Raw genomic sequence first — 19,370 nt, forward strand, 5'->3', positions numbered from 1 at the left:
TTTGACAGCCGCCGGGGCCGCCCCGAGCCGCCCGCGCCCCCGGGGCGGGGACCCGCCGCCGCCCCGGCTGCCGCCGCCCGGCGGGAGGATGCCGGCGGGGCTCTCCTGGCCCGAAGCGGCGGCGCTGGCGCTGCTGGCCCTGGCGCTGCTGGTCACCCTGTGCCGGCACCTCTGGGCGCTGCGCTGGAGCCTCAGCCGGGACCCCGCCAGCGCCCTGCCTCTGCCCAGGGGCTCCATGGGCTGGCCCTTCTTCGGGGAGACCCTGCACTGGCTGCTCCAGGTAAGGCGCAGGGGGATGGGCATGGGGACGGGGTGGGAAAGGGCTGGTGGGACCCTCAGGCTGACCTGCGGCTCGTCCCCAGGGCTCCCGCTTCCACAGCTCCCGGCGGGAGAGGTACGGAAATGTCTTCAAGACCCACCTCCTGGGCCGGCCGGTGGTGCGGGTGACGGGCGCTGAGAACATCCGCAAGATCCTTCTGGGTGAGCACACGCTGGTCAGCACGCAGTGGCCCCAGAGCACCCAGATCATCCTGGGCTCCCACACCCTGCTCGGCTCCATCGGTGACTTGCATCGCCAGCGCCGCAAGGTGAGCCTCATGGTCACTCCAACAGGGCGGCAGCCCAGGCTTGGGCCTCGGTGGCACATGGGACACCCTGCTTTAACTACCTGCCTCTGTTCCCCCCCTTCTCCTCCTAGATCCTGGCCAGAGTGTTCAGCCGCGCCGCCCTGGAGAGCTACCTGCCACGGATCCAGAAGGTTGTGAGCTGGGAGCTGCGGGGCTGGTGCATGGAGCCGGGCTCCATCGCAGTTTATTCCTCCGCTAAAACCTTAACTTTCCGCATTGCAGCTCGGATTCTGCTGGGGCTCCGCCTGGAGGAAAAGCAGTTCAAGGATCTGGCCAAAACTTTTGAACAGCTGGTGGAGAACCTCTTCTCCCTGCCCCTCAACATACCCTTCAGCGGGCTGCGCAAGGTACTGCCGCCTGCCCTGCTCCCTCTGCCCTGGGCGCAGGGGCCTGGGCCCCGGCGGCACAAACCCCCCATCCCCAGGCCCACAAAGGGGCACTTCGGATGGGCTAGGACATCTGCAGCACCCCATTCGGGGTCTAAGGGCCTGGTGTCTTGTCCACCCCAGCCATCTCCCCTTCTCTCTGCACTTCTCACCTGTTCTTGGTTGGCTTCCAGCGCCTCAGAGCACTGTCTCCAGCTCGTGGGCTCCTCTCCTCCCTCCCCCCATATGTTGCCTCTCTTGGCTCTGGTTAGTCCATCATGTCTGGTCCTGTCCCATCTCATCCCACTTGGACTCATGTCAGCCCATGGCAGAGGGGTCTGTGGGCATGAGCGCAAAAGCAGGTGGGCACAGCACACCTCACGTTAGCACTCCCTGTGCACCGCAGGGCAGGCCGAGGACTTGAGACCCTCTTGTGGTCCTTGGTCCCTTGTCCACCAGCAGCAGAGAGACAGCAAGGGGTCCTAGAGGGGAACATAGCAGAGGGACAATCTCCTCTGCCCCTTTCAAGCCACAGTTTCTTCCCTGCTGCCCTGCTGCTCTTTGCCTGCCTCCACACACTCCTGCTCTAGGTGTCCGTCCTGTGCCGCACCCCTCCTCTCCCATTTCAGTCTGTGTTCCCTCCTCTGGCTTTGGGTTCTCCACCCTTACCACAGCTCAAGCCTCCTGCCCCTTTTAGCCAGGTCTTGCCCAGTCTCTTATTTCCATTGTGAGCTTTGCCCCACCGGATCACCTTACCAAGCCAGTCCCAGTTCTTCCCTAGCTTCCCTGCTGCTCTTCTCCACCAGTTCAAAGCTCTTGTCTGGAGGGGACTCTCCCTGTCCAGTTTCCCTTTGCAGGTTGTCACCAGTGTGAGTTTTCATCCCCCCATCCTATCCCTCCGTGCCCTCTCTCAGGTCAGCTGCAGCCTGTCTGGCCCCAGACCAACCTCTTCAACTTGCATTTAGGTCCCCTTGGCTTTCCCCTTGCTCCCTGCCCTGTTTCTTTTGTCCAGTCCTTCCCACCTCAAATCTCAGCCTTTGTATCATTCTTCACAACATCTGGTCACGGCCATTTTTCATCCCACATCCCTGGTCCTTCTGGCTTTTGCAGGAGGCGTCTTGATAGAGATCCACACACTCTGTGACTCCCTCCATCCCACTTTGCAAAGAGATTGCTGATCACTTGTCTTGCTGAGATCTTACCTCAATGTTTTGCTGCACAGGAGTGCAACGCGACTGCAGCTGAGCTGGCTGTGACTAATGTGTCTTTATCTACTGCGCCCTGGTAAAGCCACTCATTTGTTCCTGTCTCAAATGTGCCTTGCTGCTTGGACTCAGTTTTATTAAGTTACCTCTTCTTGTCCCTTTGGACAAGCTGCTTTTAAACCTGACATGACCATGGGCTTGTTCAGTGCAGATACCTCTGGACTCAGTTCTGTGGGTTTACTGCTGTCTTTTCCTCTCAAAGTATTTCTTAGGATTTGTCGTATTTGATTCACAACAGCAAAGCAACAGCATTTGCAGCAGTTCCCCCCAAACTGCTGCCTCTTGCAAAGCTCTGGGGCTGGGCAATGGATTAAACAGTTCTTGCTGTTACAGATCCTGGGATTAAGGATTGCCACACGTGGGGTCCCCCGGTCTCTCTGGAGAGGGGGGCGGTTCCTAAGGCTCTCCTGAACTGTGTCTGCCTCCCGCAGGGAATCAAAGCACGGGACACGCTACATGAGTTTATGGAGAAGGCTATACAGGAAAAACTGCAGAGAAACAACCCAGAAGATCACAGCGATGCTCTGGATTTCATAATAAACAGTGCCAAGGAGCACGGCAAAGAATTCACCATGCAGGAGCTAAAGGTAAGGAGAACCCCCCTTGCAGTGTCCCTTCTGACTCGGTGGCTGTTTGAGAGACCTGGGCTGAGGGGCAGGAGGTTGTATGGGGACCCGCCACCAGCTGCTGGCTCCTGCCCTCCTCTTACCAACTCTGAGGACTCCGTCTCCAGCGCAAGCGAGAAAGCCCGAACTCAGCATGCTCATAGCTCTTGTAGGATCGTGTCTCTGCGTTAGAAGAGAGCTGGTATTTAAAACAGGGAACAAATGCCTCTTCTACCTTTCCTCTTCATGGCCACCAGGCTTCAGCCTGGCTTAGGGTGCTGGTAGGGTTGTGTGGCTATGCTGAGGCTCTGTATGTCAGTGTGCACTCGGTAGCCTCCAAGATACCATCTTGGAACTATTTAGAGTTAGACATGTGCTCCCTAAACATGCCCCAGCATCTGACATGGCACGATGTGTGGATCACGTCGCCTTAGTCCTCAGGGCTGAGAGCCCAGAAGTCTCTGAGACAATATATCAAAATGGGTCCAGGGATGGAACGATGGATTCCGGGTCATTCCCTGTCACCTCATCGTTAATTATATCATCTAGCTTGTGGATGGCTATGATGCAACGGGGTGCATCACTGTGATTTAGGGATGAGCCCAGAAGTACTTACTGAGCCAAAACTACCAACTGGATGTGGAGAGTATTTTGCCAAAGACCTTGGGGAAAAAATGGCCATTAGTACTGCGTCGTTCCTAGCTCCAGGTCACTTGGTGACTGACTCAGTGAATGACGGGTGACACTGCATTTATATAACAGGTTTTGAAGCAGTTTTGCACAGGTACAGCAGCTGAATAGAGTTTAAAAGTATGTGAATATAGACTAAAAGTATTGAACACGCATAGTTTTACCGTTTATTTAGGTATTTAAGGAAAACAATCTAAAGACTAATGTTTCATAAATATATTGTAAAAGTGTAATCTCTGAACCTAAAATATTTTAAAGACTTTACAGCGACTGTTAGAAACAATTAGAACCAGCATATATTCTTAAAGTAATTTTATTATATTATTTATTCTAATAGAATGGGGTTTATTATAATATAATTATTTTTTAAAAAATAATTGCCAGATTCAAAATGTGATTAAGATGGGTTAATCTCCGTTAGTATTCACGTGGATATTACACGCAAATAATTACATGATCTCTCATCGTGTCCTTGCCTCTGACAAATGGAATATGGGGATATTAAATGTAACATGGAGTGCCATAGCAGTGACCTTGGGCCGCCTGATTCAAATGACAGTATATTCATATGCTGTCCCGTACCTTTACAGTTAGAAAATTTCTACCGTGTCTGTATTTAACAAAGTGACTTACAAACTGACCCGCCTGTGTTTGCAATTATGGCAATATTCTCCACTCTAATACAGCAGTAGTAGAGCTCTCATCCAGTGAAGTGGTGTAATGGGATAAAAAGTCCAAAGCAGTCTTGGAGTCATGGATCTATCTGACTTTGAGAGACACTCCAAACACTGGTGCACACTAGTTAGTAATTTGGTTTTTGCTCAAATGCTTTCGAGGGACTGTTTTCCCAGAAATTTTCCTAAATACTCTGTGATTTGCACTGCTAGCATGAACTCTGTGGGACCCTTGAAATGTAAAGGTCATTAAAAAGCTATGACTTTGCCAAAAGCACTGTTTTAAAACATTTAAAAGCTTGGAAGGATTGAAAAAAAACCAAAATCACCCCATCCTAGGTAATAGTGCTGTCACTGGCTGCATGGGCGCAATCGGAACACCACTGGTCCTGCCTCCCAGGACTGGGAGTCAGGCCGGGGCACAGGGACAGTACTGGTGAAGCTGTGGGAAGATGCTGCCTCCCAGTCACCGGTTATTTGCCTTGTAAAAGCAGGGAGGGAAAGTCAGTCGGCAGCTCGGTGTCAGCTGATGGAGCAGCACTGTCAGAGGCTGAGTCAGAGGGGCTGTTATTTCAAATTGCAGAGCCTGACGTAAATTCCTCGCATGTTACTGAAATGTCTTGGGTTTTAATTGCAGGTGGTGGCACCGAGAGATTTCTTTTCATCTGGGTCTGCTGCTGTGTGCATGCAAAAATTCCTGCCAACGCCTGCAGGAGGTGTGATAGGGGTCGAGAGGGATCTGTTATTTCAGAGGTTTTATTTCAGCTGAAAGATGCCCTTGAGAGCTGCACTTTGGCAAAAGCCTCTAGTCCAGCCAATGTATGGCGCTGGGGACGGTAGCAAAGGGTAATCCTTGTTACGGTACCCTTGACCTTACCAGACTTGGCTCCAGGTACCTTCAGGCTTCAGTTGTCGTTCCCTGTGTTTTTGGCTTCACCTCTTCAGAAACTGGTTGTGTCAGAACAGTTTAAAATCCAGACACATGGCTGTGTGAAGGGAAACTGCTCTGTTTCCCTGGGGGTTTTTGCTCCGCGTTGCCCCTGGTCTGGAGCGATTAGTGCTCGGTGGTGCCAGCCAGGCCCCAGCCCCTCCCAGGGTGGCAGCTCCCTGTGCTCCTCCCTTGGGCTTCTCCTGGGGCTTTCGGGTCTGGCCTCAGTGCTCCCAGCCCGGTGCTACGGAGCCACCGGCGCCTTCAGATGGTGCTGTAAGTTTGAGCATTACGTTCACTGTCAGAGACATGCCGTGCCATGACCCAGCTCCGGGCAACCCTTAATGTTTGCAAAACAATTTCCAAAAGTTGATCACAGGGTGCCGCAAACAGCCTGCAGCAACCCGGCACGCGCTGTGCCACGTAGACCCTGCAGGCAGTCCCGGGAAGACTGGGAGACTGCGTGGGGATCCGCGAGCTGGGACAAGACACGTATTACAGATTTGACTGGGCTGTGGTCTGTCTGAGCTGGGTAACCTCCTAACTTCTTATGGACACATCTGCTATGGAGCTAGCAAGAGCACTGCTGTGCTTCAGGCTGTAAGGGCTGAAAAGCGAGCAGGTCCTTTGCCTGGCACGTGCATCCCTGCAGGAGAGCTCCCTGATGGCAACAGCACCTCTCGGGCTGGCCCCCTACAGCAGGGAGGTCTTTCTGCTTTTGATTTGATTGGTTTGAGTCCCCTCCCAGATAAGCAAATGGTGGATTACAGCTGGAGATGGATCAAATGCAACCTGTTTTAGCTGCTGGTGCATCTAGGATTTATGCATAAACCCACAGCCTCATAAGCCCTGGCTGGGCAGAAAGGTAAAAAATCTGGGTGTGAAGGAGAATTGGCAGATGAAGGTAAAAAGCGTAATGCTTGAAATGAACTTCACTCGGTATGCAAAAATGCATGTTAAATGCTTCTTTAAAATTCGTAAATCTTGGGAGGAAAGCTTAGAAGAGCTGGATTGGTGGTGATGTGTACTCATCTCAGTTGTGTTTCTGTGTCAGTCATTCAGCAAGTGGATGTCCAGTTTGTACAGAAATGGAAGAACAAGCGTGTCTTGTTTTGGTCCCTGCCAACCCAGGGTGGGTGCAGGTTTGTGGAGAGCAGAGGCAGGGCCAGGGCCCTCCGCGCAGGGGCAAAAGCTGCAAAAGGTGAGAACAGTCTGAATCACAACCAGTTTAAAATGTCATTCAAACTTGTCACCTTCCTTCCTCTCCCAGGAGTCAGCCATTGAGCTCATATTTGCTGCTTTTTTCACCACGGCCAGTGCCAGCACCTCTCTGATCCTCCTGCTGCTGAAGCACCCCTCAGTGATTGAAAAAATAAGGCAGGAGCTGATGTCCCACGAGCTGTACCAGCAGTGTGAGCGCTGTCCTGTGGGACCCTGCCCGGACACCCTGACTGCGCAGGGCAGGAACAGCGAGAAGACATTTCTCCGCCCCACAGACAAAGATGCTTATGAGGACCAGAGCGAGCCCCCGGGCCCACTGGATGAAGGTTCACCCCAGCCCCGTGCCCCGCCGGAGCCCACCCTCCCCCAGAGCAGTCCCTGCGCTGGCCCCCAGCTCCGGGCGCCATCAGAGCAGAGCTGTCGCTGCCCCTCGGACATCAGCCTGGAGAAGCTGAGCTGCCTGCGCTACCTGGACTGTGTGATTAAGGAGGTGCTGCGGGTGCTGCCCCCCGTCTCCGGAGGCTACAGGACGGCGCTGCAGACTTTCGAGCTGGATGTAAGTGCCTCGCACGCTGATAGGGAGCTGCTGCCTGCCACTCCCTGCAAGCACCCTGCGCCCAGCAGGGTGGTGGTGCTTGGCAGCGTAGCTCAGGGGAAGGTGGCATGCAGCAAGCTCTGTGGGTCGCAGCTGGGCTGGGGAGAAAAGGAGCTGCGGAGCAGATGGGCAGTGTGGTGGGGCTGTCCCCAGGTACCGTCTTCTCACCCTCCACTAGCACAGCTGGCTGCACAGGCATGTAACGCTCCTTTCCTCCCCTCCCCTCTTCACTCTCTCTCCAGGGCTACCAGATCCCCAAAGGCTGGAGTGTCATGTACAGCATCTGTGACACACATGAGACGGCCGCCGTCTACCAGAGCCCCCCTGGCAGCTTTGATCCAGACCGCTTCGGTGCTGCCCGGATGGAGGCCGCAGGCCGCTTCCACTACATCCCCTTCGGCGGCGGGGCGCGGAGCTGCATCGGCAAAGAGCTGGCACAGGCCATCCTCAAGCTGCTGGCCATCGAGCTGGTCAGCACGGCCCGCTGGGAGCTGGCTACCCCCAGCTACCCCGCCATGCAGACCGTGCCCATCGTGCACCCCGTCGACGACGGGCTGCAGCTCTACTTCCACCCCTTGCATACCTGAGCCAGGGGTACGCTGCCCCTCAGCCCCGGCGTCGGTGCCCCTCCACTGCTGCCAGGGCAGGTCTCTGCTGCCCCAGGATGGGTATGGCACTGGGTCACCGCAGAGCAAAACCCCAAAGGTCTTTTTATTTTAAGCCGGTACGGAGGGTCCTGCAGAGTCCTGCTCCTGGGCAGCGGGGTGAGCCTCAGCCCCAGCCTGGGGCACAAACCCGCTGAAGCTGCTGGCAGGGAGCATCCCCCATGGGAACTCAGACAGCCCCTGCCCCACGCAGGTCTCCAGCCACTGGGGATGGGGAGCAAACCTCCCAGTCCCACAGCTAAGGCTCCCAGAGCCTTCCTGTCCCAGGGTTATCTCCTGTGGGTGTGTTATAGGAGAGGCAGGATGAACGTCCTGCACACTGTAGCTTTTTAGATGTAAAAAGAGAGAAGACGGGCCGGGGCCTCTGGAGGAAAACACAAGCCAGGGCTGCTCAATCCATGGCATCAGCTGTAGCTAGAATAATAGGGTGTAAAGTGGTTTTTATTGTAAATATTTAATCTCATTCCTGCACTTCCCATTAGAGCCACCACAAAGAGGACGTCTCATTCACCCTGTAGTAGTAGCTGTGTATATTGTGCCTGAGCACCGTGCTGCTGCTGGGGGTCTGCCATGAAGCCCCCCTCTGTCATCCCCGCAGCATGCCCTCCCCAGCCGCAGCCTGACTGAGGGATCAGACTGAAGCAGGGGAGGGAATAAACATTTGGAAAACAGACATTTCTGAATATGTCTGATTTGTGGTAGAAAGTCCTCTGTTCTGATGATGCTGTTCATATTGCAGCCAGGGCATTTGCAAAGTGACAGAGGCCCCATGGTGGCTGGCTGGCCAGACTGACCATGTCACATCCCACAGCCTATCTCTGCCAGGGAAAGTGCCAGGACAGCAGCTCTGTGGGTCCATCCAGGAGGTGGTACCTGGGGCTGACCCTGGGTGCTGAGAGCAGCTTTTTAGATGTCTTCTGAGTACCACTTACGTTGCTGAGACACAGGGTATTTCTCTCCCATGTAAAATGAAGTCCTGTTGCTTGTTCACTGAGAACAGAGCTGGGCCCAGGTCCTTGCTCCACTGCAATGTGTTTATAAGATCCTTTCAGCTTCACCTCTGCTCCCCACTGTCACATGTCCTGCATGGAAGCAGTGGGGAAAACATCCGCCTTGTCCCTCCAGTGCATCCTGGGCCTGGTGGCACGGCGTACTCTGTGTGAAGAACCAGCAGCAGCTTGACCTGCGAGGGCAGAAATGTGGCATGAGCATGAGGACGGAGTCCCTTTGGAAAGGCCCTGGGGAGCTCCCCTGTCCCCTGAATCTCTGGTCATCGTCCTGCTTCAATGCCAGGCTGCAAATGACCTGGCCCTGGCCAGTCCCCTTTGCATGTCCATGCTGGGACACTGCAGTAGGGTGTGTGCTGCCGTTAGCGGTCCAAAGGCTGTGCAGGGAGCACAATGCTACCTGGGGCAGAAATGTGGCTCCCAAATGTGACAGGTCAAATCTGGAAGAGGTTGAACTGCAGGGCTGAGTTAAGTGCTGTTGGCAGGTCGACCCCGTAGTGAACCAGAGCCTCTGCCCCTCCTGACCTTGTCCCGAAAGGTGAATCTTTCTGGCTATCAGAGGTGAAATCAGTAGGTGGTGGCTGCAAGTGGCAATGACTAACTTTAATTAGCAGGAGCTGCTGGCGTGGCTGTGACCAGCGGGCAACACAGGGTCCCACCGCGGGCAGGGCCAGGCCCGCAGCGCCCAGCACCGGGTGCGGGACAGCCGGGGCTCCTCCAGCAGCGCACTTAAAAATTACCCCTAGCGCTAACGAGCCCCATAGCCACCCGCTGAAAAATGTAACATGAATCTTGTTTAAAAAAAAAAAAAAAGACTTGAAACTGATTTTGTTTGCAGATAAACACGAGCATTTACAAATGAAGTGTAATAATTGTTACTTGTAATCAAAGTTTGTGCATATTAGGCTGTTAATTTCTTGACCCCCTTCCAAGATGTTTTTAATTATCCCTTTCACTCTTTACCATTTGATTCTTTTCGAGCCGATGGCTGGGGAATACACAGCTGGGGAGATAATAAAGCCTTCCTGTGGCAATTATCGGTGCTCAGGCCACCGTATCTCGTTATTTTGATAGACAGTGAACTTGGCGCGGTTGCCGGCCGGGTTCACGCAGATGTCACGGTCCGTGTTGTAGGTCACAAGCAGGTCAGCGCCCGGCAAGGGGAGAGCGCCGGGTCAGGGCGCGGCCGCCGCTCCCGGCCGGGCCCCGCCGTACCCCGGGGGTCCGAGCACCTCCGGGGGCGAGGAGGTCCCCCCCCGGGGTGCGTGTGTCCCCCTCTTGGGCAAGGGGCTGCGGAGGCGGGCAGCCCCGCTCCCGCAAGGTATCGTAAGAGGAGGGAGGGTCCCGTGCGATGCGTTGATTGTCAGAAAAATAATAATTAAAAGTGACATCTTCCCCCCCTCCCCTCCACAAACACACAACTTCCAGCGTTTAATAAGCTCGTCTGGGAACACGGAAGGAAAAGTAATAGTGAGGGGAAAGGAAACAAAAACGGAAAGAAAGAAATAAAGAAAAAAAAAAAGCAAGCATGATAGTTTATTGGTAGCAGCCGTGCCGAGCGCAGTGCTCCGTGGTCCCGTCTGTCCGTCCCTCCCTCCGCATCCGCGGTCCGCCCCGGGCGCCCCTACCCGCGGACGGGGTCGTCCGCGCCGGCACCCCGCGGGAGCCGCCGTCCCGCAGCCCCACCGGCCGCACGCTCCCGCCGCTCCATCCCGGGGAGCAGCGCCCGGCTGCAGGCAGAGTGTCCGGCCGGTGCCGAGCGCCCCTTCCCGGCCGCGGCAGCCCCGACGGCCCCGCGATGCCGACGAGCCCCGGGCGAGGGCGGGCAGCGGGTGCCGGGGAGAGGAGCCGGGCACGGCGGACTGGGTGTTTCCTTTCCGCGCTCACCTCCCTTTCCCTCGGTGACCCGCGCTTGAACCTGCACCGGGAGGCCGAGACGGACTGCTGCCCGCGGCTCCTTCCTCCGCGGCCGGGCAGAAATACAAGCCAGGCCTTTCGAGGTGAACCAGAGGACAGCGGAGGCTCCTCCGCCGATGCGGCGGCACAGTTGCGGCTCTGCCCGGCGAGCCACCAGGCTCCCCCAGCACGGGGGACGGACCGCCCGCCCCGTCCGGCCCCCAGCACCGGCCCGGCTTCTCCCGGCTCCGCTCGCTCTCCGTTCCCGCCCGGCGACAGGAGCTCCGGCGGAGGAGCGCATCGGCACCGGCCGGGGTGCGCCCCGCGGCTCGGTGTCTCCGGGCTGATGGAGCGGGGCATTTCTCTGTCTTGGCGCAACCTGCTGGTCTCTAACGAGCACCGGTGATAAATCCGAAGAGGCAGCCGGCTGTCGGCGGCGTCCCGCAGCCCGTCCGCCGAGCGCGGTGCAGCGGGGAGCGAGCTGCGGCCGCCGCGCCCGGCGGCACCTCTCCTTCCCCGGCGGCCGTCCGCGGCGGGCAGGATGCACGGCGCAAAACAAATAGTTAAAGATTTCGGGGGGAGGAGCCAGGCTGCAATCCGCAATTAAAGATGAACTTTGGGTGAACTAATTTATCGGACCAAGGTAGGGTGGGCAGCAACCTGGGAAGGGTATAAAAGGCGGCCCGCGGCGAGCCCGGCCCGCGCACTCGGAGCTCCCGGGGGGCTGGGCTGGACTCGCTCCCCAGCCATGGGCTTCTCCGCCCTGGTCACCAGCGCCCTGTGCACCTTCCTGCTGCCCCTGCTCCTCTTTCTGGCTGCCGTCAAGCTCTGGGACCTGTACTGTGCGAGCAGCCGCGACCCCAGCTGCCCGCTCCCGCTGCCCCCGGGCACCATGGGGCTCCCATTCTTCGGGGAGACGCTGCAGATGGTGCTGCAGGTAAGGCGAGGCGATGCCGTGGGGAGCGGAGAAGCGCTCCGGCTCCTCCTCCGGCTGCAGGGGAGGGGGATGAGCAGCGGCTCCGCCGGGTCCCCTGCCTAGGTGGGAAAGAGCTGCTCTCCCTGCCCCTTCCTCTCCTGCTTTTTAAAATTTACTTTATTATTCTCTCCCCTCTCTGTCCAGAGGCGGAAATTCCTGCAGATGAAACGCAGAAAATACGGCTTCATCTACAAGACTCACCTCTTCGGGCGGCCCACGGTGCGGGTGATGGGCGCCGAGAACGTGCGGCACATCCTGCTGGGCGAGCACCGGCTCGTCTCCGTGCAGTGGCCCGCCTCGGTGCGCACCATCCTGGGCTCGGGCTGTCTCTCCAACCTCCACAACGGGCAGCACAAGCACCGCAAAAAGGTACGGCCCCGACGGCGGGCGGGGAGCGGGTGCGGCCGCCCCAGGCGCGCCGGCTGAGCCTGTGTCCTCTTCCTCCTCCTCCTCCTCCTCCTCCTCCCCCCGGGCAGGTGATCATGCGGGCCTTCTCCCGGGACGCCCTGCAGCACTACGTGCCCGTCATCCAGGAGGAGGTGAGCGCCTGCCTGGCACAGTGGCTGGGCGCCGCCAGGCCCTGCTTGCTGGTGTACCCCGAGGTGAAGCGCCTCATGTTTCGCATCGCCATGAGGATCCTGCTGGGCTTCCAGCCCCGCCAGGCCAGCCCCGATGGTGAGCAGCAGCTGGTGGAGGCATTCGAGGAGATGATCCGCAACCTCTTCTCCCTCCCCATTGATGTTCCCTTCAGCGGACTTTACCGGGTAAGGCTCCCGACAGGCTGGGAGCAGAGGGATGTCCCTGCAGCCAGGGCAGCGGGGAATGGATGGGAGGGATGGCGGTATTGGCCCAAGTCCCACGTTGCTCTCCCTGCTGCCTGGCCAGGGCTTGCGAGCGCGCAACATTATCCACGCCAAGATCGAGGAGAACATCCGTGCCAAGATGGCCCGCAAGGAGCCTGAGGGCGGCTACAAAGATGCGCTGCAGCTGCTGATGGAGCACACACAGAGCAACGGGGAGCAGCTCAACATGCAGGTGAGGTTCCCCAGGGCCAGATCCCTCCCTTTCCCCCAGCCCCTCTGTCAGCAGCATGCTTATCTTTTAGGGCCAAAAGGAGAGAGCAGGAGGCTCAGCCCCCTCTCCCCAGGCCACCTCCCCAGGGAGCATAAGCACCACCCCCATCCTCGCCCCTGTGTGTCTGCTCCCGTCTGCTCCCCTGGGAGTGATGTGGTGGTGGAGTGGACCTGGTGGGGATATTATATTCAAGACCTGTTCTGTGTTCCTCTGTCCTGTGCTTAAGGAGCTGAAGGAGTCTGCCACAGAGCTGCTGTTTGGGGGCCATGAAACCACTGCTAGTGCTGCCACGTCACTGATCGCCTTCCTAGGGCTCCACCACGATGTCCTGCAGAAAGTGAGGAAAGAGCTGCAGGTGAAGGTGTGTGTCTCCCCCAGAGCCATTTCACAGGAGCGGGCAGTGGGAAGGTACCTCTGAGAGAGGTGTCCCAGACAGGGCTCCCCTCCGCCCAGGTGGTGCCCTTCTTTTAGCGGGTGGTAGGAAAACATCACTCATCGAGGCGCAGCTGCTTTGCGGTGCTGGGTGCCCTGGCTGTCTGCTCTGTAAAAGTCATGGCAGCATCTTCTTTGCTAGGGGTTACTGTGTGGTCCTAACCAAGAGAAGCAGCTGGACATGGAGGTCTTGGAGCAGCTGAAGTACACGGGCTGCGTCATCAAAGAGACCCTCAGGCTGAGCCCTCCTGTTCCTGGAGGATTTCGAATTGCACTCAAGACGCTTGAGCTAAACGTAAGCGGGGCTTAGGCTTAACTTTTCAGTGCAGCTGCAAAGCGGCAGTGCATTCATGTGGCCTCTCTGCCTTTGCGTGACCTGCAGGAAGCCAGGAGGGGAGGTGGGGTGCACTGACGTGTCCTGTGCTGACACTTCACCTTATTTAACACAGCAAGGTGCTTCATGTCTCCTTTCCCTTCTTTTGATAGGGTTACCAGATCCCTAAAGGTTGGAATGTTATTTACAGTATCTGCGATACCCACGATGTGGCAGATCTCTTTACCAACAAGGATGAATTTAACCCCGATCGCTTCATGTCTCCGTCTCCAGAGGATTCTTCTAGGTTCAGTTTCATTCCTTTCGGTGGGGGCTTGAGGAGCTGCGTGGGCAAGGAGTTTGCAAAAGTCCTTCTAAAAATATTTACAGTGGAGTTGGCTCGGAGCTGTGACTGGCAGCTGCTGAATGGACCTCCTACGATGAAAACAGGCCCCATAGTGTACCCTGTGGACAATCTGCCTACCAAATTCATAGGGTTCAGCGGCCAAATCTGAGAGCTCAACGCTTGCCTCCGGTTGGATTTCCACATAGCATCTAATATGTACATAGCAACTTTTTATAGTAACAAAGGCCTTTAAATATTTAAACTTGTAAATGTACAATAGTTATTTATGTCTTCTAAATATTTCAAAAGGCTATGATATTTTTTCCCCCAAGCACTACAATTATGGGTCTCTGATTCATAATTAGATAATGTTATTTCTATAGAAATAAGTTTTCCCCTATTTAAAAATCTTACTGAAAGCTGGCCAGCTAAGCATTTGAAGACATTTCACGATGGTGTATGTATTAAGAAATATTCTTAAAGGCATTTGAAACAATGGTTACTAGCCACTCATCCAAATTACCTAAAATGGTTATTGTTTGAGAATGTTTTCAGTATTATTTGTGTCTAGATCTTATGTTTAATGTGTGAATTTTAAGTTTGATAATAAAGTTTATTTTTGATGATCCTCTGTATGAAGATCTGCGTGTATACTAGAGAGTAGCTTAAGCAATGGGTCTAAAGGGTTTGGATGTAAAGTCCCATCTGCTTTTCTGAATGAGCTATTTGCTATTTCTATGCTGATAACTCTCCCCTTCCTCCCACCCCCAGTGTTGGTTCTCGCTTGTGAATAGTAAACTGTTTTAAGTTTTAACCTGTAAGTGGCAAGAGTAGTGCACAAACATACGCACTCACTGAAAACAGTATGGAGTGATAGCAAGTGCTACAGGTCTCCTTACGAAGCGCACAATCTTGAGCCATAGTAAAGAAGAAGGTAAAGGGAAGCAGAAGAATAATGTGTAATGAGAGTCTTCCGCTGTAGCTAGAGAAAACATGTTGAGGGAAAAAAAAATTCCATAAAGGTCCTCTCCTCCCATATTACCACTGACCTGTGTGAACAGACCACTGGGTCTTGTTCAGTGTTGAGTCTGCTGGCTATGAAGCTTTTGAATCTTTACTTATGAAGGTGTCTCTTATCAGCTGGTAGAGCAAATAAAATCTGCTGCGATTTCTTCTTGAAATGCGACAGCTCTGACTAGGTCAGAGATAGAGCATGCATTTGGTTTAAGAACTTCTTTCCTGGCATCCAGCAAAGTGAAAACTAAAAGGCAGGCACTAATGTGAATTGATTAACAGGGAATCAACTGTTGAGATGCAATTCCCCGGGGGTGTGTAAGCAGGGCAGATAAAATGCCCTAGGCATGACCCCTGTTTTGGCTTAACCATAAGGTTTTTTGTGGTGTTCTCGCCCCCCCGCCTCCCCCTTCCCACCCCCCTTACTACACCTATTAGTCTTCCCTCAAAAGTCAAACAACATAGGCTGGCTCTATAAACATCTACAAAGTAAACCAATGTAATTCAGTGTTATGAACAATTACAGCACCATATAGACTCATTTAATTTTTTTTGCTTGCTCCTGGAAAACAGTCACTTTTTCATGTTCTCCCAAGGTCAAAATTAAGGATGGAGTTAAGTTGCTCAAAATTGCTGTAGGTGTTTAATAGCATCTATGAAGTTTTGGATTTTTTTTTAAGGAGTGTTTCTAGAATACATTTGATGTGTTTCCAGCTAGCATGTGAAATACATGAACTTCTGATGTAAGACCTTAGATACAACCTGCATATGAGTGTAACTATCAAGATGTTTTCATGCTCAATTTCTTTTAGTCTTAAAATACAAAAGATATTCTTTTCAGATTATGCCTGGGTCTTCTTGGCAACGTTTATCATCTTAAATAATTTTTACTATGCAAACCTCTTGTACCATTATGTTTTTCAGGGATTTGATGAATAATCTCAGTTTAAGACCCCTTTATTACCAATATAGTAGCGGAAAATTGCAAACCTCGATCCTGATTTGCAGGTGATCTGAAGTCTGGAGAACAGCAAGACTCTTGTCTTGGTATCCCTCACTAACATTTTCTTCCTTAACATTTCAACATTCTGCAAATCCAAATAGGTGCTGGTATTCTTTAAATGTTTCCTTTATTTTTAATTGAAGTCTTTTATATGTAGGAACTTTTTGCATATTCTTCATATTATTTTGGTTTATATTTTGTTTTTATAAAGAATGGGAATCTAAGGGCTGCCTGGAGGATATGGAGAATATGAGCACTCTTTTGCAGTGTAAGTCTAAGGTCATACATGCATTTCTCTGTTTCCTTTTCTATTTTTGAGTCAAGTTTGCAAGGCTTTTATGTGTGGAGAAAAAAAATAATCATATACTTAATTTGATTTTGTCTGGACATCTGGGGGCACATCCTCAGCTGTTGTAAATCATGACAACATAACCTGTGTTAGGCACTGCCCCTGTATAATTTATCTCTGTAGTTAAACGGTCTGTCACTGCTGTGTAATTTAGGCATCTTGGAGCTAGCTTTAAACAAGCTATCCCAAGAAATGGTAGCAGCCTAGCTGCAATAATATGGAGCTCACTGTGGGTTAATTGCTAAAATATTTGCCCAACTTCTTGAGCAGGTTTTACAACCCCTGCTAATCTCCTCTATGCAGCTGTATCTTGACAGCTTAGATGCTGGCTGCAGACCAGTTTCAGGTGAGCTCTGGTATGATTGTATGTAGGTTTGCCTGTGCAGCAGTGCCTTGTGTGGGCACCTACTATGGCTGCGGCTGCTGTTTAGGGGCTGACTGGCTCCTGCACCCCAAGCCCCTGCTCCTTTTATTATGATGGATCCAGGAACTGATCTCGCTGAAAAATTACCTACCAAAAACTGCATTGTTTTTCAGGCACACCAAGTCCTTGCTGCAGCAAGCTCCCTGCGTGAATGGGATGGGATGGGATGCTGGATGCTGCTCCGCTGCTGGCAGGTAGTTCCCAGAGCCATGCTCTAACTTTCCTTTTGCAGGTGTTACCATGTGTTTGTGTAAGTGACTGGTGCTCCAAGGCTCACAAACTGAAACACAATAAAGGGCCAGATTTGATGGGGAGCGCTTGCATCCTTCTTGCAATTGGGCCTTTTGGGGGTATTTCATATTCCTCCTCTTAGTTAACCTGTCATTTAAAAAAGAAATCTTTGACTAGGTCTTTCTCCAAACAAAATGCATGCGATTCAGTAGGTGCTATGCTTTGGTCCTGGAGTAAAAAGCCATGATTTATATATAGCATGCTGGCTCTTCTCTGAGGGTAAGGTGGGTTACTGGAACCTGCTCTTCTCCTAAACTCACGTGAATAATAGCTCCTGCCAGCCAGCAGCATCTCTGGTGCTTAGAATGTCTGAAGTCTCTTATGGGATGCTAAATGTGTGGTTATTAACAACACACAGTTATACCCCTTCTTGAATAAAAAGGACACCAAAGAAATACATCAGTGTAAATTGACATTGAGGAATGCTACTCGATGAATCAATTCCTGATTGAAAGGCAATAGTATTTCCAGATAAGATCAGAACAGGTAATAGTGATTTTTGGTAATGGTTATATGAGTAAGGAAAAAATGTGTAAATGAATGCTGAAGACTCATTGGAAATAAAAAAAATATATATATTATTTTATTAAAAATAATTTTATCAGATTTATTTATTTTGTGCTAGTGAAACTGGGGCATGTTACTTTCAACAGCTGAGCTGGGAAAGGATTTTTCATTTTGGTTCATAAAAGCACCTATCGAAAGGACAGTATTATTTGAAGCCCTGTATACTTAAAGTTTTGCACTTACATTTCTGATGTTTTATTTTATTTTATTTTGTGCCTTTACTACAGGAGTTTTTCCTGGACCTTGCAGGATGAGAAACTGACAAAGAGGTTGCCCTTCATTCTACCCCATTTCAATGTATCGTATATTTTCTTATTTATTCAGGTCAGTGATTTAGAATAACCTTTGGAGAGGTACCAAGAAAAATACTTAATAATATGTAAAATATTCCATCCTTGACTTTCAAGTGGTAATTTCCTAAGTGCTATAGGAAGTTTCAAAATCTGTTTTTACAAATCTGTGTCTAGTCATCTTTGAGAACAGAACATTTCTGTGTTTTGTTAATTCTACACGTTGGCAGAGGTGTTCAGGGTAGATGCTGATGAAGGAACATGCCCATCATTTAAAATTAATATGCATAAATTAGACCCCTAGATCCATCCCTCTCTTTTTTAAGCATTAGAATTGATTTTTATGAAGAATAAATTCTCAAAATTTGCTATCCGTCTTCAAGTGAGCTGCACTGTTTAGGCTCCCTGAAAATCCCACTACTTTTGACTTAGTCCCAAATACAGATTAAGCAGCTCAAGTGCAAGCAACCCATTGCAGAATTTCTTTACTTTGAAACTGTTACATACCACCTTTCCTAGAACAGTCTAACAGCATCCTATACAAGCCTGTAGGATCCTGTACAAGGCTGCGTCTCTACTGAACATGCACATAAACCAAGCTTCAATCTATTGACTTTTGGCAACATTTTTGAAATTATAAAAGGCAGTCACAAATCTTATGCCTGGGACATACTGCCCCCAGCCCCAAATTAGTTAGTTTATTTATGTCTTAAAGGTACTATGTTGCATGTAGTTGTCTCCTCTATTACAACAAAAAAAAAAGTGGGTAGTTTTGGATAGCATTTGTTAATCCAGATAGTTTTGTTCGCCAGGTGGTTTGTATTGTAAATTCTCTGTCAAGTTATACGTCCAGCATGCAATGCAAAACATATACAGATTAGCAGCAAAGATTCAAAAAGTTTATTAGTTGCAACCATTAGAGTGATAGATTAGGAGAAAGGAAACATAACTGGCAGCAAGTTTAGAGAAGGCTCATTACTAGACTGGCTTGCTTCACTTGTTTAATAATGTCTTATGAAAAATATTATATGAGAAGTTCAATGAATAATGCAGCCTTCATTAAGTTATGTAAATGAATGTAACTTCGTGGGTGGGTTAGAAATAAAATATTTAACAAATCTGTTTACATCCAGAGAGTAAGAGCAGCAGAGACAGCTTTTAAAGAATCTCAGATTAAAATATTTAAAAGGTGACAGACAAGAAAAGTTTGGTAGTAGGACATAATAGTGCTGGTTTAATACGTGTTTACAGCTCGCCTTGCAGTTGTAACATAGGCAGGGCAACATATTAAGTATTCTCAGTTAATTAAAGTGTTATTTGTTCCTTTATCAGCAGTTCCAACAACGCTGTTTCACTTGCGTATGCTGTTGGTGCCCCAGAGACACATGCAGAACTAGTGTGATTTGCAAGGCTAGAAGGATTGTTTTAGCAAAAGTGACTTATGACGTACTTGTTTGCCAGGTCATTTTGTTCACAAACACACAATCATTCATACACTGATTGATTTCAATGCTATTTTTTTGTGGGTTTGGGGTTTTTTTTGTCAATTTATGACCTTTTAGGAAAGCCTAAGTCTCCATGGGTGAAGTTTACAGGATAACTGCCGTAACGTGAGAAAATTATAAACCAAGGACTAAACCAGCTCTTGACAACATGCTTTCCTACCACACCCACAAATGCCAGCCCTTCTTATGCCTCTCCCAAAACAAATCCTTGGATTTGGGCCTCATGGCTTACCCAGAAGGTCAAAGATT

At 51.4% G+C, this 19,370-nt stretch overlaps 2 protein-coding genes across 2 annotated transcripts; both read left to right on the plus strand.

The window, feature by feature from the left end:
• The first annotated feature begins 88 nt into the window (after nucleotides 1–88).
• On the plus strand, nucleotides 89–7,583 carry LOC134517176 (cytochrome P450 26C1). Its single transcript, XM_063338420.1, has 6 exons — nucleotides 89–280; nucleotides 363–587; nucleotides 698–973; nucleotides 2,688–2,843; nucleotides 6,424–6,930; nucleotides 7,212–7,583. Exons 1-6 carry the CDS (start codon nucleotides 89–91, stop codon nucleotides 7,554–7,556), a joined length of 1,701 nt encoding a protein of 566 aa, XP_063194490.1. The 3' UTR covers nucleotides 7,557–7,583.
• Nucleotides 7,584–11,266: 3,683 nt separating this feature from the next.
• LOC134517545 (cytochrome P450 26A1) lies at nucleotides 11,267–14,249 on the plus strand. Its single transcript, XM_063339142.1, has 7 exons — nucleotides 11,267–11,474; nucleotides 11,658–11,882; nucleotides 11,990–12,277; nucleotides 12,399–12,548; nucleotides 12,814–12,948; nucleotides 13,162–13,314; nucleotides 13,506–14,249. Exons 1-7 carry the CDS (start codon nucleotides 11,286–11,288, stop codon nucleotides 13,845–13,847), a joined length of 1,482 nt encoding a protein of 493 aa, XP_063195212.1. The 5' UTR covers nucleotides 11,267–11,285; the 3' UTR covers nucleotides 13,848–14,249.
• The last annotated feature ends 5,121 nt before the right edge of the window (nucleotides 14,250–19,370 follow it).

Source organism: Chroicocephalus ridibundus, chromosome 6 (genome assembly GCF_963924245.1).
Source record: "Chroicocephalus ridibundus chromosome 6, bChrRid1.1, whole genome shotgun sequence".
Taxonomy (NCBI): domain Eukaryota; kingdom Metazoa; phylum Chordata; class Aves; order Charadriiformes; family Laridae; genus Chroicocephalus; species Chroicocephalus ridibundus.

Bases quoted from the DNA above. Each gene is read 5' to 3' on its own strand.
- LOC134517176 (XM_063338420.1), top strand. From the start codon at position 89: ATGCCGGCGGGGCTCTCCTGGCCCGAAGCGGCGGCGCTGGCGCTGCTG. The intron at 2,844-6,423 runs GTAAGGAGAACC...TTCCTCTCCCAG, and splicing joins TCACCATGCAGGAGCTAAAG to GAGTCAGCCATTGAGCTCAT. The intron at 6,931-7,211 runs GTAAGTGCCTCG...CTCTCTCTCCAG, and splicing joins TGCAGACTTTCGAGCTGGAT to GGCTACCAGATCCCCAAAGG.
- LOC134517545 (XM_063339142.1), top strand. From the start codon at position 11,286: ATGGGCTTCTCCGCCCTGGTCACCAGCGCCCTGTGCACCTTCCTGCTG. The intron at 12,549-12,813 runs GTGAGGTTCCCC...CCTGTGCTTAAG, and splicing joins GGGAGCAGCTCAACATGCAG to GAGCTGAAGGAGTCTGCCAC. The intron at 12,949-13,161 runs GTGTGTGTCTCC...CTTCTTTGCTAG, and splicing joins GGAAAGAGCTGCAGGTGAAG to GGGTTACTGTGTGGTCCTAA.